Source organism: Fringilla coelebs (assembly GCF_963513975.1).
Source record: "Fringilla coelebs genome assembly, chromosome: 22".
Taxonomy (NCBI): Eukaryota; Metazoa; Chordata; class Aves; order Passeriformes; family Fringillidae; genus Fringilla; species Fringilla coelebs.
Window position 1 is genome coordinate 2935176 of NC_140048.1, and position 14829 is coordinate 2950004.

General features: G+C 51.3%; 1 protein-coding gene across 4 annotated transcripts in view; it reads left to right on the forward strand.

Moving 5' to 3' along the window:
- The window catches only part of LOC311162042 (ephrin type-B receptor 2), a gene marked incomplete at both ends in the record, with an annotated part of 276894 nt that overhangs the window by 253193 nt on the left and 8872 nt on the right, over window positions 1-14829 (forward strand). Inside the window, 7 exons of one of the 4 annotated variants that reach the window (XM_084220149.1) lie at window positions 6213-6375; window positions 6956-7064; window positions 7196-7311; window positions 9332-9454; window positions 9828-10075; window positions 10715-10930; window positions 13587-13736. In XM_084220149.1, coding sequence (XP_084076275.1) covers window positions 6213-6375; window positions 6956-7064; window positions 7196-7311; window positions 9332-9454; window positions 9828-10075; window positions 10715-10930; window positions 13587-13736 — 1125 coding nt within the window. The remainder of the gene's footprint in view (window positions 1-6212; window positions 6376-6955; window positions 7065-7195; window positions 7312-9331; window positions 9455-9827; window positions 10076-10714; window positions 10931-13586; window positions 13737-14829) is intronic. The other 3 variants (XM_084220151.1, XM_084220150.1, XM_084220152.1) reach the window with 3 other exon arrangements.

A 14829-nucleotide genomic window follows, 5' to 3' on the forward strand; every position in this document is an offset into this window, starting at 1 on the left:
GATCTGGGAAGCAAGAGAGGTCCTTTCCCTGGGGACCGTCAATGTAGAGGCAGAAGATCTCAGGGAGTACATTCTCCTCCTCTTACTTTATCTTAGTCTCTCACCCTTTTTCTTTCTTCCCTCTCCTCTGTTTTCTGCGGGAGGCTGTAAATAAAGAGAATTTTTGTCTAAAAAACGGTGCTGTTGCTGGTGGCCAGTCTTTGCAGGCAGCCACATCTGCCTGTCCCATTGTCAGAGTTTGGGCACAGCATGTCCCTGATGATGAGGACAAGTGGCCCCACTCTCAGGCAGTGCTGTTCATGGAGCACTAAGCCTGGCACAGAGGGGAGAGCTGGGCTGAGGTTCTCCCTGTCCTGGTTTCAGAGAACCATGGAAGCATCCCAGAATGGTTTGGGTTGGAAGGGACCTTAAAGCTCACCCAGTCCCACTCCTGCCATGGCAGGGACACCTTCCACTGTCCCAGGTTGCTCCAAGCCCCATCCAGCCTGGCCTTGGACACTTCCAGGGATCCAGGGGCAGCCACAACTTCTTTATGCAGCCTGTGCCAGGGCTTTGGCCCTGCTGTGCTCCTCTCCTGCTTCCCATCAATCCAGCAGTTGGACATGGTGTGTGACACATCCCAGGTGTGTTCTGACTCCACTGCCAGTCTGTGCAGAGGTGATTTCCTTCCAAATATTTCATTACAAACTGGCCCATGTGCTTCTGAATGCTCAGCAAAGGTCTCTGGAGCTGGTTAAGTTTTTTCGGGTGGAATTTTTTTTCCCTCAGTAGAAAATTATATTTTATTTTCATGAAAACAGCTCAAATGAAGAATAGCACCGTACACATTGTGTATAAAAAGCACCTTGACTCTTCATTTTTAATGGATTCTCTTCTATATACAGACATTAAATAAAGACATAGAAGAATTTATTTTAGCGTTGCCAGAAAAGCACTGTTTGCAATACCTGAAACAAAGGTGTATTTTTGTTTCCCTTTCACAGATTATTTATAACACTGCTATTCTTAGATGCCATTAAAAATGCCTGTACAAAGGCAACATTATGAGTTTTTGTCACGTGGAGTTGGAGCAAATCCGTGCAGATTGTTGCATAAACACTGCCGGTCGTGGCTGCTCTCTGTAGCCCCCACCTTAATGTGTTGTTTTTCTCTTCCATGAGGTACCTGCCAGTGTTTGTCTTATTAAACAAGACAAACACTTGTCTTTTTATGTTGTCTTCATTTGGAAAGGGTGTAGCAGTTTTTATCCAAAGTTGCCAAACTCATCCTGGAGTGTGGGAATTGGAGACCCACTGCAGTGTCAGACACAGCAAAGAGAAATTAGCCCTCCTCATTATGCAAAATGATTGAGTTTGATGATGCTCAAAGTCACCCATTTTGTAATTGTTTGAAGACATTCAGCCCAATTTGGTCGCCAGTGCAAGACTTTAGGAGACAAAGGAGCCCTTTGATGTCTCCAGGGCTGGAGTAGGGGCATGGGCTGGCTGGGGGATGAAGGGTGGGGGAGAGGACCTGTGAAGGGGGATATGGAAGTGAGGTAGAAGTAGAGCTCTCCTGGTGCCCAGGAGCTTCTGGCCAGAGCCCAGCACCCCAGGACAGGGTGTTCCCAGGGCTTGGACCAAGGATGCTGGAGGTGCTGCTCCTAGACTGACTCAGGGGACATCCCTGCCCATGTCAGGGGGTTGGAAAAAGATGATCTTTAAGGTACCTTCCAAACCAAACCATCCTGGGCTTCCATGATTCTCTGACTTTCCGGAGTCTGTCCTACAGTGTTGGACACCAGAATCCCCAAGCCTGGAGCCAAAGCTGCTGCCTGGTGTTTCTCATCTGTCGTGAAGTGGGGCTGCCTGTCCACCCAGTGCTTCCCAAACCTTTGGAGGGGTCTCTGTCCCAAGAAAACTGGGAGTTCAAGGACACGGAGAGGAAACCCTGTCAGGGAGCCCTGGGATAGCCTACCTGCAGTCCCAGTCCCTGCCCAGGGCCACACTGGGACTGAGCACTGTCCAGGACTCTGTGGGTTTGAGAGAGGCACTCAAACACTCAGAGAATAATTAAAGTTGGAAAAGCCCTCCAAGATCAATCAGCCCAACTTCCACCCAATGCCCACCAAGCGACATGGCCAAGTGCAGCATCTCATTTCTTGAGCCCTTCCAGGCATGGGGACTCCATCAGTGCCCTGGGCAGCTTGTGCCAATGCCTGAAAACCCTTTTAATGAAGAAACGCTTCCTTATCTCTAGCTTGCACTTCCCTTGGCACAACTTGAGGCCATTGCTCCTTGTCCCACTAATGGGATACCTGGCTGGGGGCACACATCTTCTTGGGCTGCCCCCACAAGTGGTGGATCCCTATGGGAGCCCAGGTGCTGTGGATGCCCCAGAGGCAGCCCCAGTGTGGCTGGCAGGACTCTGCTCCCACACGTGGGCATCCCAAAATGCAGCTGTGTGATGGCTTGGCACCGGGCCCTGGCGTGGCTGTGTCCTGCTGTGTTTGCCCCCAGGGCCACGGCAGATGTCACTGTGCAGGCTCATAGGAACTCTGCCAGATTCAGTCAGTTGACGTTATTTTTTTGGCTTTTTCACTTTCAATTTTCTTTTTTTTTTTTTCATGTGACTTTTTTGAAGCAATTTTTGTAAATCCTTTGGGTGTCTCACATCCTACCCATGTTTCAAGAGACTCTTTCTTTGTTGATCAGACTTTGGTTTCAGCTTCAGTTTGACTCATGGGAGGGAGAATCAGATGAGGACTCAAAATCAAACCAGTGTGTTATTTTGAATTAGGATCTCCAAACTCAAAAGAAAATCAGCAGGGAAAAAAAACCCGAACACCACAAACCTCTGCTTTAAACCACCTGGGATGCACTTGGCTGGAGGAGCCCAGAGAGGTGAAAGGGGGAAAGTGTTTGAGGTGAATATGCAGGTTCTGGAGAGGTAATGCCAAGGAGGAAGAACAGGTTTGATAAGGGAGGGTGGAGAGGTGTAAATGGTTTTTCCTTGTGGTCTGGGTTTAGAGGAGAGCACATCACAAGCACACCTTCCTCAGCCAGGCAGATGTCGATTTCCCAGGCTATCAACTACCTTGTAGGCTTGGCCATTACATTCCATTTAAAGTCCTCCAGGAGCAGGGATGAGGTTCTCCAAGAGTTGGACAAATTATTTTAAAACCACTGTGTTGTTAGTGCCCTCCAAGGGCCTGGGAGGATTCATCCAAGCCCATGAGCTCTAAAACTGGAAACATTTCCTGACCTATTTCTCTCCTCGCCTGCCTGGGAAAGGTCCAAGGGAGTGCTGAGGCCTGATCAGACAAACGAGACCATGAGTTTTCTGTGTGCTTATCTTTCTTTGGTCTGTGTCTATCTGTACTTGAGCTTTTCACTGTCATCAGTCTAATTACCAGAGACCTCAGTGACAATCAGGAACCCTCAGCACCAAGTCCAGATGCATAAAACAGATATTGTAGTTTTTAGAAGGGAAAAGTGTTCCTGAAGGGACAGAGAGTGATGCATCTGACTATCATCGGAAGGCTAATGAATTACTTTATTATACTATACCATGTACATTTCATCTAAACTGAATCTGCCATGTACTCACTCTTGCTCACAACTGCACAGAACTGCACTCATCTCTGATTCTCTCGTGACTGTCCCGTGACAGTCCCACACACGCACACTTCTTGGCCCTGATAGACCAAGGGAACAAAACATCCTTACTGTGGGTAAACAATCTCTATATTGCATTCTACTTTAGCACAACACAGGCACAGCAAGCGAGATAAGAATTGTGTTTTCCTTCTCTGCTTGTCTCACAGCTTCTCTCTGTTCAGAGGGCATGTGAATACCACACCTGAACAGTGTTAATAGTGGAGGTCTCCCAGGTGTTTCACAGAATCATAGGGTGGTTTGGGTTGGAAGGGACCTCAAAGCCCATCTCATTCCACCCCTGCCATGGACAGGGACCCCTTCCATAGCCCAGGTTGCTCCAAGCCCCATCCAGCCTGGCCTTGGACTCTGACAGGGATACAGGAGCAGCCACAGTTGCTCTGGGCACCCTGTGCCAGGACCTCATCACAGAGAGAAATTTCTCCCTAATATCTCATCTAGCCCTGCTCTTTTTCAGTCTAAAGCCATTTCCCCTTGTCATATTCCTCCTTGCCCTTACATGTAACGCAGAGCTCCCCTGCAAGGGATTTGCCATCAGCATCTCCACCCCTTAGGTTTGGCCACACACTTGAAGAAACACATTCCTGCCTGGCCCCTCTCTTACCACCACACCAGAGCCCTGCTCAACCAACAGCTTGAGATACAAAATTAACTCCATTCAAGGCCAGGTTGGACGGTGTGTAGAGGCCCTGGCACAGGCTGCCCAGAGAAGCTGTGGCTCCCTCATCCCTGGAAGCATCCAAGACCAGGTTGGACACTTTGTCTAGTGGAAGGTGTCCCTGCCTGTGGCACTGGAACTGGATGAACTTTAAGGTCCCCTTCCCACTGAAAGTGTTCCATGATTCTATGACCACAAGATCCCTTACAGGAAGGTACAGCCAGGTGAGTGTCAGTCTCTTCTTCCAGGGAAAAAGCAACAGGACAAGAGGACATAGTCTCAAGGTGTACTAAGGAAGGTTCAGGTTGGACAGCAGGAAGAATTTTTTCAGGGAAAGGGTGCTCAGACATTAGAAGGGGCTGCCCAAGGAGGTTGTGGAGCCCCCCCCCCTGAGGTGTTCAAGAAATGCTGGACATGTCACTCAGTGCTCTGGGCTGGTGACAGGTGGGGATCAGTCAAAGGCTGGACTTCATGATTTTGAAGGAATTTTCTGACCTTAATGATTCTGTGGGATCTTCCTTCTGCCTGATTACCCCTTCATTACCCTCTGTCCATCAGCACTTTACTGCAGAAGTTGGTGAGGAGGTGCTTTCTCTTTTCTGGGAGTTTCACACTGACCTCTTGTTCCCATGGGAAAAGCAGAAATGTCTCCATGCATCCATCTCCCTCTCCATGTCATTTCAGAGCTGTGACAGAGGTCAATCCCTTGGTCACACCCTCAGTCACACAGAATTCCCCAAACTTCTTGTCTCACTTTCTGCCAGCCCCTGCCAGAGTCTCACGAGGTGACCCCCCCTCACTGAGGGTGCAGGAGGCGTCCTGTGCAGTGACTTGAAGTCAGGGACTCACTGGGAACTTGCCACTCAGATTTTGAGCTGCTGCTCCTCTGTTCCATCTGGTGATCTCCCAGGGCAGCTTACCTGCCAGACCCGAGGTGCAGCCAGGGTGGATGAACACCTTCAGTGTCACTACAGCCACTGGATTCCAAAATCTGTGCCTGCACCTCCCTTTCTCGGGTGCTTGCTCACAGCTGGGCTTTCCTAAGAGCTCTTTGTTTTCCAGAAGCATTGTACTGTTGGCATTGCTGTTTTGCTCTGACTTTTGGGACTTCATGGCAGCCAGGCTCCCAGCCACTTTCTCTGGCCATGTTCAGGATCCTTTGTCATTGTCCTCTGTTGACTCCAAGTCCTTGGGAGACAGAGACTACCTGTTCTCTTGTATGAGGAAATCCTGCCCATCCACCAGTGCTTCTGAATGAAGGGCACAATTCCTAAGGGCATTGATGGAGCCATCACCTCTACCACTGTGTGACTGCTCCAGTCCTCAGCTACAAAACTGCAGACAAGGGGCAGAACAAAAGTTTGGAAATACTCTCATTATCACTTTGAAATATGCTCTTGGGGTCCCCAGCCTTGGAAACTTGGCGGTGGCCCCTGGAGAAGCAGGCTCTGGTGCAAGCAGAACTTCTCCTAAGATCCAAAGCCCAGTGTTCAGATGGGCTTTACGTGCTGGCAAAGGGAGATGGGAGCTGGGGAAGAGCAGATGGACTGTGCTGAAGCTGGCTCAGGCACAGCAGGAGGGGGTGGGGGAGGAGGAAAGTGCTAAGAGAAAAGCACAGAAGAGGGAAGTTCCCATCTCCATTGACCTCAAGGCTTAGAGAAGCAAGGTGAATTTTGTAGCTACTGCCTTCTCTAGAGCCTTTCCTGAGAGGTGGCGAATAGCCCAGGGTTATCCCTACTCACATCCCTGAGTCTGTGTCTCCCTGCCAGGAGGAAAGACCTCTTTGTTCAGACCTTGGTGGTCTCTCCACCCTGGTCTCCTGCCCTTCCTCCTTCCAGGAGCACAACACCTGATTCTGGACTGGTTTTTCTGATGACAGAATTGTTTTCTTTTGGCAGGATCTGAGTGAGTTGAACTCGACCACAGTGAAGAGCCCCACCAACACTGTGGCAGTGCAGAACCTCAAGGCTGGCACCATCTACGTGTTCCAGGTGCGGGCGCGCACCGTGGCTGGCTACGGCCGCTACAGTGGGAAGATGTATTTCCAGACCATGACTGAAGGTGAGTCTGCAGCTGCTCTGTAAAGGGGACTCGGGGTCTAGAGAGATGTGGAGATAGACAAGCAGCTGGTCACCTTGCTGTCAGCCCCTTCAAGGTGTGTTGAGAAATCACATTCAAGACCTGGAGAGAGGCCTGGGTGCTTGTTCCATACAGGGAAGGCCCCAGTTTCTGCCCAGCCTTTCTGTTGTGGGGATGTGTCTGATCAGCTGGATGTAGAAGAAGCAAAATTTATGTTTTTTACCTGCACAGCTGTTGATGATAAATGCAGAGCCATGTCTTACTTTTCTAAATTTGTGCTGCTAAATAAAACAGACCAAGCCAGTTTTCTGGCCCTGGGGCCAAGGACAAGGCACAGCACGCATCCACAGGACTAAACCTTTCTCCCAAAAGGAATAGTTCCATCCAACCTTCCTTCTGGGACACATCCCCCAGCCAGAGGGGAGTCCCGACCGTCCAAGACCAAAGCCATGCCAGGAATCAAACATGGCCCGTGCTCAGGGCTGTGCTCTGACCTCAATGACCTTGTGGGGGATGGCACATCCCGTGCCACAGTAACCTGTTCCCTTTTCCCCCGTGCCAGCCGAGTACCAGACCAGCGTGCAGGAGAAGCTGCCGCTCATCATCGGCTCCTCGGCGGCGGGGCTGGTGTTCCTCATCGCCGTGGTGGTCATCGGCATCGTGTGCAGCAGGTAGGGCAGGCTGAGACACCCAGGGCCGGGCGGGGCACGGGCACTGGGGATGGCACGGAGGGGACAGAGGTGTCCCTGCAGCCCCAGCCCCAAGGGGCCCATGCTGTGCTCAGGTCTCCCTTCCCTTCCAGAAGACGGGGCTTCGAGCGGGCTGACTCGGAGTACACGGACAAGCTGCAGCACTACACCAGTGGCCACAGTACGTACCGGGGGCCCCCCCCGGCCCTGGGGGGCCGCTCGCTGCTCGGTTCGTGCTCCTGTTCACTCGGGCCTTGCGGGGAGGGATCTGGGCAGGGTGTGCATGTGTGCGTGGGCAGAGCAGCTCCAGATCCCCCCCGCCCCTGATCCCTGCCCTGCTCTCAGCCCTGCGCACTGTCAGGGGCCTGAGCGTGTCCTCCAGACCTCTGTGACAACCAACACCCCCTGAAGCATCACCATCTTCTGTGCGGCAGCAACTGCCACCACACCATGTCTTGCCCCTCCAGCTCCTGAGCTTTGCCCATCTCCTGGACAGCAGTGAGACCCCTTCCCTGACCCATCCCTGTTCCCTGCAGGAGCCCACAGATTATTGCCAGAGCCCCTCCCAGTGCTCCCAGATTCCCAGCAGATAGGAGATATATCTATGTATAGGTATATAACACAATACCTAACATGCCCTCTCTTGTAGCCTCTCTCTTCCCACACTCATCCCTGTGCAAGGCACTCCCTCACATCCAGCATTCCTGCTCAGCCTCATTGCACACCCTGCCTCACCCCAGTGCATCCTTCTTCCCCTATCCCTAGAAGTGTCCAGGGCCAGGTTGGACGGGGCTTGGAGCAACCTGGGACAGTGCCAGGTGTCCCTGCCCATGGCACGGGGTGGAATGAAATGAGGTCATTTGAGATTCCTTTCAACCCAAACCATTCCATGATTCTATGATTAAACCCTGCCTTCATGTCCCTGAAATTCCTTTCTTCCCCGTCACTAGAGACCTGTTGCTCTAATCTTGCTTTATTCCAATCTCAGTTGTGATTTTCCTCATGTTCTACTTGCAGCTTCAGGATTTCTGCCCTTTTAATACCTTATTCCTGTACAAATCTAGGCCTTGCTCAGAGCATGGAAAACACCAGTAGTGTTTCCACTCAGGACTCACTATTGCTCCTGCTTTTACCTGGGAAACATGTCCCAAAAGGCAGAGCTGCAGCCCTGTGCCCCAGCAGCCTGTGCTGGCTGCCTCACTATCACTTACCAGGAAAAATGACACTTTTCAGGAGACATTATGTAAATGCAGCTCTCAGTTGTTTGTCAGTCTGGACTGCAAACACACATTCACACGTTCTCCCCGGGCCTGGTGTGGGATGTGACAGCTCTAGGCTGGGATGGGTTTAATCACTGTGCTTGCACCACTCAGAACAGGCCTGGTGCCACGGGCTGCAGCAGAGCTGATACAGCCTGGGTGCCTTTTAGCCCCTTCCTCACCCAACACACCTGGCCAGGGCTCAGTTCCTGCTCAGTCCCCAGCAGTGATTGCTGTGCAGGCACTGCAGCAAGTTGCCAAGGCCCAGGGAGCCTGTGAGCTGTGCAGAACTCCCTGAATACAACAGCATCCTGAAGCTGGGAGTCAGTCTGGTGCTCTGTGGGGCTCCTTATTTAGGGAGCTGTGAGCTCTGCTCTCCAAATCGCCCATTTTGGAGTAAATGGAGAAAATGAGTACAGAAAGGGGAGAAGCACAGGTGAGGGCTGTGCCACAGTGCAGGTGGCTGGGATGTGGCAGCAGCAGTCCAGCCTCACCAGGTCCCTTGGCCATGCCTTTCCCATGATGTGTCACTGTGTCCCCTGCTCGGCCTAGCAAGAGGTACCTGTCTCGTGTGATTTTCCTAGTGTGTCCCACCACTTCTCTTGGGGCTCCCAGGAGGGAACCCAGCCTTGGGCAGGGCTGTTTGTCAGGAGAGCAGGGCAGACTGCACTGTCCTTCCTGCTTGCAGAGCTCCTGGAAGGGTCACAGATCCCCCATGGAGGAGTCTACTGTTTGTAGTCCAGGCTCATGATGTAGCTCCTTACTGCCCCAACGATGACCTGTGGGACAGTGTTCATGAAAATCAGTTTTATCAGTCTTGTGAAACATGGCTCTGCATGTTCTTTCTCAAACTGTTTCTCTCTGTCTGCTTCATGGCTTGATTATGCAACTTGCTGAGGTAAAAGACCATCATTTAAACTGTTTTCTCTTTTCCTTGGTGCCAACCGTTGCAGTTGCATCCATCTGACTCTCTCCCTCACCTTTCTGCAGTGACTCCAGGCATGAAGATTTATATTGATCCTTTCACCTACGAAGATCCCAATGAGGCTGTCAGGGAATTTGCAAAAGAAATCGATATCTCTTGTGTCAAAATCGAGCAGGTGATTGGGGCAGGTAAGTGACCTGGGAATGGCTGGCTGGCCCTCAGCAGCACAGGCTCCTTCAAAGTGCCAGGACTGGGGAGAGTTTAGCCTGATGCCACTAGGACTGATGCCACTAAGATCTTCCTTAGCCCCGGGCTGGGCTGGAAGGAGCAGGGGAGTCCAGTGCAGGAGAGTCAAGACCATCAGTTCCCATGTGCATATGATTACACGGGCAGTGCTCCTCACAGATGGGTGCAGCTGGAGGGTTGGAGAGGGAGGGAGCAGGGGTCAGAGGGTGGGTGCTCAGCTCAGGGACGGGCAGGGTGGGCACAGCTGGGGCCAGGGGTCCCTTGGGGGGCACAGGAGGGGTGGGGAAGGCTCATAGGCCCTACTTGTGTTCGCAGGGGAGTTTGGTGAGGTGTGCAGTGGGCATCTCAAGCTTCCAGGCAAAAGGGAGATCTTTGTGGCCATCAAGACCCTCAAGTCTGGCTACACGGAGAAGCAGAGACGGGACTTCCTGAGTGAGGCCAGCATCATGGGGCAGTTTGACCACCCCAACGTCATCCACCTGGAGGGGGTGGTCACCAAGAGCTCTCCTGTCATGATCATCACTGAGTTCATGGAGAATGGCTCACTGGACTCCTTCCTGCGGGTATGAGATCTGGGAGTGTGCAGCTTTAGAGGCTGTGCTAGCACAGAGGGGATTTGGGGGGAAGGTTCCCTTTCCAGTGGCCTTCCCAGCCTGGTGTTCCCTGTCACTGGGGCAGCTGCTGCATTGTCCAGAGGTCTGTGTTTTGGGAACAGAGCTGGGGGTGGCAGCACCAGGGCTGTCATTTCATATGTGTCTGTCCACTCACCCTAGCAAGAGGCTGTGCCTGCCTGCCCACAGGTGCACGTCCAGACTGACCCATGGACACCCATGCAGGGACAGTCTAACACAGCTTTAACCCAGCAGGACCCCACCTCCAGCTGCTCTGTCTAAATATTTCTAGTTCTGGCTTTGAAGTGGGTAATTGACTCTGTTGAAGGGAAGTAACCTGGTCAGTGGGAATAGATTGTCCTTTCTAAGCTCTGCTGTGCAGGGTGGGTGCATTTTGAGGTGACAGCAGCTGCTGTAGTGGTGCCCTTGGGATGTGTGAGGTGACTCCCAACCCCTGTGAGCTCTGCACTCCCCACCGTCCTGGGAGGGAAGGTACTTGTGGCATACCCTGCCATGGGTGTGGAAAGAGGCTCCTGGCTTTTGCCTGGACTGTGAATCTGCTCCTATCACCTGCGTCTGTGTGTCCCTCAGCAAAACGACGGGCAGTTCACGGTGATCCAGCTGGTGGGGATGCTGCGGGGCATCGCCGCGGGCATGAAGTACCTGGCGGACATGAACTACGTGCACCGGGACCTGGCCGCCCGCAACATCCTGGTCAACAGCAACCTGGTGTGCAAGGTGTCCGACTTCGGCCTCTCCCGCTTCCTGGAGGACGACACCTCCGACCCCACCTACACCAGTGCCCTGGTAACGCTGCTCTTCAGCCAGGGAGGGCCAGGTGGGAAGGAAGGAGTGGGAGAGGGAAGGAGGGACCTTCCCCTTGACAGCAGGGAGCACCTTTTCAGGGTGTCAGCAGCAGAAAGGTCCCAGATGAGAAAGTGCAATGAAATAAACTGAAGATTTTCCCTTGCAAGGTCCTGTCATTGCTGTGGATAGTTGAGCCTTCCTCCAAACGTGTGTGCGAACACACACGTGTCCCTGAAAAGCCCTTGGCTGGGATCATGCTCTGCGCCCTCCCCGTATGATTTACCTGGGATCCTTTGAGATGCAACGCTGCCCTGACAGATTTGTTGCCAGGGCTGCAAGTCTGGGTTTCTTACCTTCGCTCTCCAGTTGTGCTGGCCTGCTGTCCTTCCTCATGTCATCTCACTGGCTCAGCCCCAAGAAGGATAGACTGAAAGTGTAGGAAGTGTGGGTGGGTGCCAGATACTAGATACTGATCTTCCAGAGAGTATCCAGTTTAAACAGAAAAACACTCCTAGAAATGACTTCATGTTCATGTAGCAACTTTCCAGGAACACCCTGGTGCCATAGACGCAAGTGCCACCAAGAACTTGTGGCTCTGTCAGGTTGCAGAAGGTGCCCCAGGACCAGAGGATTATTTGTTTTTGCTCACTGAGAGCTCAGCCGGGAGTTCTCATAAATACCACACAGAAATGCTCTGCACAGTGCATCAGGATCAATGTCCACGTCAGGAATCCTTGGAAATCAGTGTTGACAGAGCTGGGGCATGACCTGTAGGAAATCACCTCTCCTGGGTCTTTTGAAGCTGGCAGTGATGAGATGCCTGGCATAGTAAATTTTATCAGTAGCTAAATACCTAACAAACACCTAAAAATGTGTGGGTTTATTCTCATCCGTGTAGCTTCAGACATCAACTCATCCATCTCACACAGCCATCAATGGTTTTTACAAACACTAATAACATTTATTTTTCATATATCCCTTACAGCCAATTAAATTTCCCTTTGTTAACTAAATACATGGTGTTTACTGCTGTTCTCTATCCCTGGTTTTATGCCTGTAGCTTTTCTCTCTAATAATAAATTCGTCATCCCTAATTTATTCTCTATAAACTGTGGGCACTGTAGCAGGATATTTATTATCCATAATGACAGATAATGTGCACCTACTGTATCAAGTATCTTCCTCTGCAAAATCGTTTTTATCATCATTCTCCCACTGACCTTGTGTCCATGGGTGAGCAGAAGCCACAAGTTCTGGCCTGGGAGGTTCGTGCTGGACCTTAGAAAAGTCTTTGGAGTGGTGAAGCTCCAGGTCAGACCCCATGGAGATGGCAGGTCTCACTGAAGTGAGTTCCCAAAAGAATCCTCCAAAGTCTAATTTCTACTTTAGGACTTCTTTTTAGCCATTTTTAAAATCCATTGCTTGCCAGGAGTTCTGTCAGGAGTCTGCCTGGTGGAGAGGACATCCTGTTTGGTATGGATTGCTTCGTCTTCCTCTCTTGTGGAAAACAATATTTTGTCTGAGGTTTGTGGCTGTGAAAAGATTAAGAAACATTATCTTTTTTCATTATTCTGGCATGTACTGGGGCTGAGTCCTATGAAGTCCTGAGAGACCCTTAATAAGACGTGGCAGTTGTTCATTGACAAAATATAATGTTTTTTAATCTTCTCCCAGCCACAAAACACAGACACTTTTGCTTATTTTTCAGCATAGGGGAAGATTTTCCCTTCAGAAGGTCCCTTGAGTGAATGGCTCAAGTCCAAAGCTCCTGGTAGAAAATCAGGAGGCAGGAAGGGCTTAAGCAGAGCCTTCAATCCCTGTGTCCCCATTTGTGTTTGCCACTCCTGTGTTTAACTCCTCAGTGGGAGTGGACAATCCTGGTTGCTCTAGAGCTGTATGACAGAGACCCCAGTGCCCACCCACTCTTATCCCATTTCCCACCAGTGGCCCCCCATCCCATACTGAAGGATCAGAACCTGCTGGATCTGGTGTAGATCTATCTGTCTCTATCCCAGAGACAGACTGGGATACCAGGGCTCAGGCCAGAAATGGTCTATTGCTGACTTCAAAGAGTGGAAGTTGTAGATGGCTGAAGAGGAAGGTGTTCTAATTCCATTAATTCTGCTCTACAGGTAGTCAGGTATCAGCAAAAGGGTAGAGGAAGATCAGTTTGGGTTTTTTACATTCCTGGCCATTCACTTTCTACCAAAACCCTCTTAGCACATGGGCATTTTGCCATGAAGGAGCAGGAGGCAGGGGGAAGGAGCTGGTTAAGATGGTGATGAGGAAACTGAGGGGACACCTCTAAGTGACCTTCAGGGCAGTAATGAGGAGACAGAGCCAAACTCTTTGCAGTGGCATCAGATGATACAATAAAGGGGTCATAGACAAAAACATGGCTGGGGAGGTTCAAGGTGAGCAACAGGAAAAGCTCCTTCCTCAGGAGGGTGGTGGGACAGGTCACCAAATGGGGAGAATCATCATCATTGAAGGCTTCCAGCATGGCTGGACAATCCACATCCACACTGAGGGACAGACAGTCCTGTGCTTCCTTCATTCTGGGATTTTACTGGAATATCACAGGAAAATATTGTGGCCACTGCTGTTTTTCAGTTGCTCCTGCTCTCTGTATTACCATCCCGTTTTTGTCCTGCAGGGTGGGAAGATCCCGATCCGATGGACGGCACCCGAGGCCATTCAGTACCGCAAGTTCACCTCAGCCAGTGATGTGTGGAGCTATGGAATAGTCATGTGGGAGGTGATGTCCTACGGAGAGCGGCCCTACTGGGACATGACCAACCAGGATGTGAGTTCTTGGGAACCCAGGGGCACAAACACTGCAGCGGGGAGCACTGCAAGGCCAAAGCGTGTCCACAGCCTCTCCCAGCCCGTGGCATGTCCAGAGCCTTCTCTGTTGTGGCAGATGTGTCCAAGGTCAACACCTTTGGAAGCAGTAATAGGAATAATTTGGGGATTTATTCAGACCCTATGGTGCTGCTGTAGCAGAGATTGGTATGGCACAGCACCCACTGCACAGGGTTAAGGGGAGCACCCCAGGGGTGTTGCCAGGTGCAAGGAAGGGAAGGAGCATGTGGGTGAAAAAGGAGATGTCCCTTAGCTGTGAGCCACTGGAGCAGAGATTCATCTGCTGGGATCACAGACACTCCAGGAAAGTCTATTACAAAGCCACACAATGGCTTGGGTTGGAAGAGACCTTTAAAGATCATCTCCTTCCAACCCCCTGCCATGGTCAAGGACATCTGCTAGATGGTCATTAAATCTCCCATGGGAAGCTTGAACTGTGGTCTGGAAGAAGCCAAGTAACTTAGACACAGCTAGAAACCAAAACCACGAGGTACTTCATAACATGCTCAACTTTAAATATTTCATTGCTCTGCTCTAATTCAGGTCAAACAGTTACATGCACTCCTTGCTCCAGGGATGTTTCCTGCAAGGATGGCCCCTGGCTGCAGTCCCTGCCCTCAGCACAGCAATGCCATTTCCATTCTCCCTGGTCCTCTTGATATGGTACCTGGGGCTCAAAGCCCATCTGGCCAGTGGCAGTGAGTGCTGTGAGGATGCTGCACCTGCATGTGTGTATCAGAAGGTCACTTTTAACTCTGTCTCTCAGAACAGCTGCCCTTCCTCACATCATGAATACTCGGGATGGAATGCCAAGGTCCTAGGGGATGCAGAAAGCTCGTCCTGGCTCTTGCAGTATCTGCCTGGCTTCCAGTGTGTCTCAACAGCAGCTCTGGGGAGTCCCTTAGAAGCTTTCAGACATGCACTTCCTCTCCACCGTGCTGTGGGCTCCTAAGGCCTTGCCTTACAGGGAGAGAGCGAGAGCCAAGCTCCCTGTCCCTCCTGTCTCCTCCCTGACTCCTGTCCCTCCTCCTGTT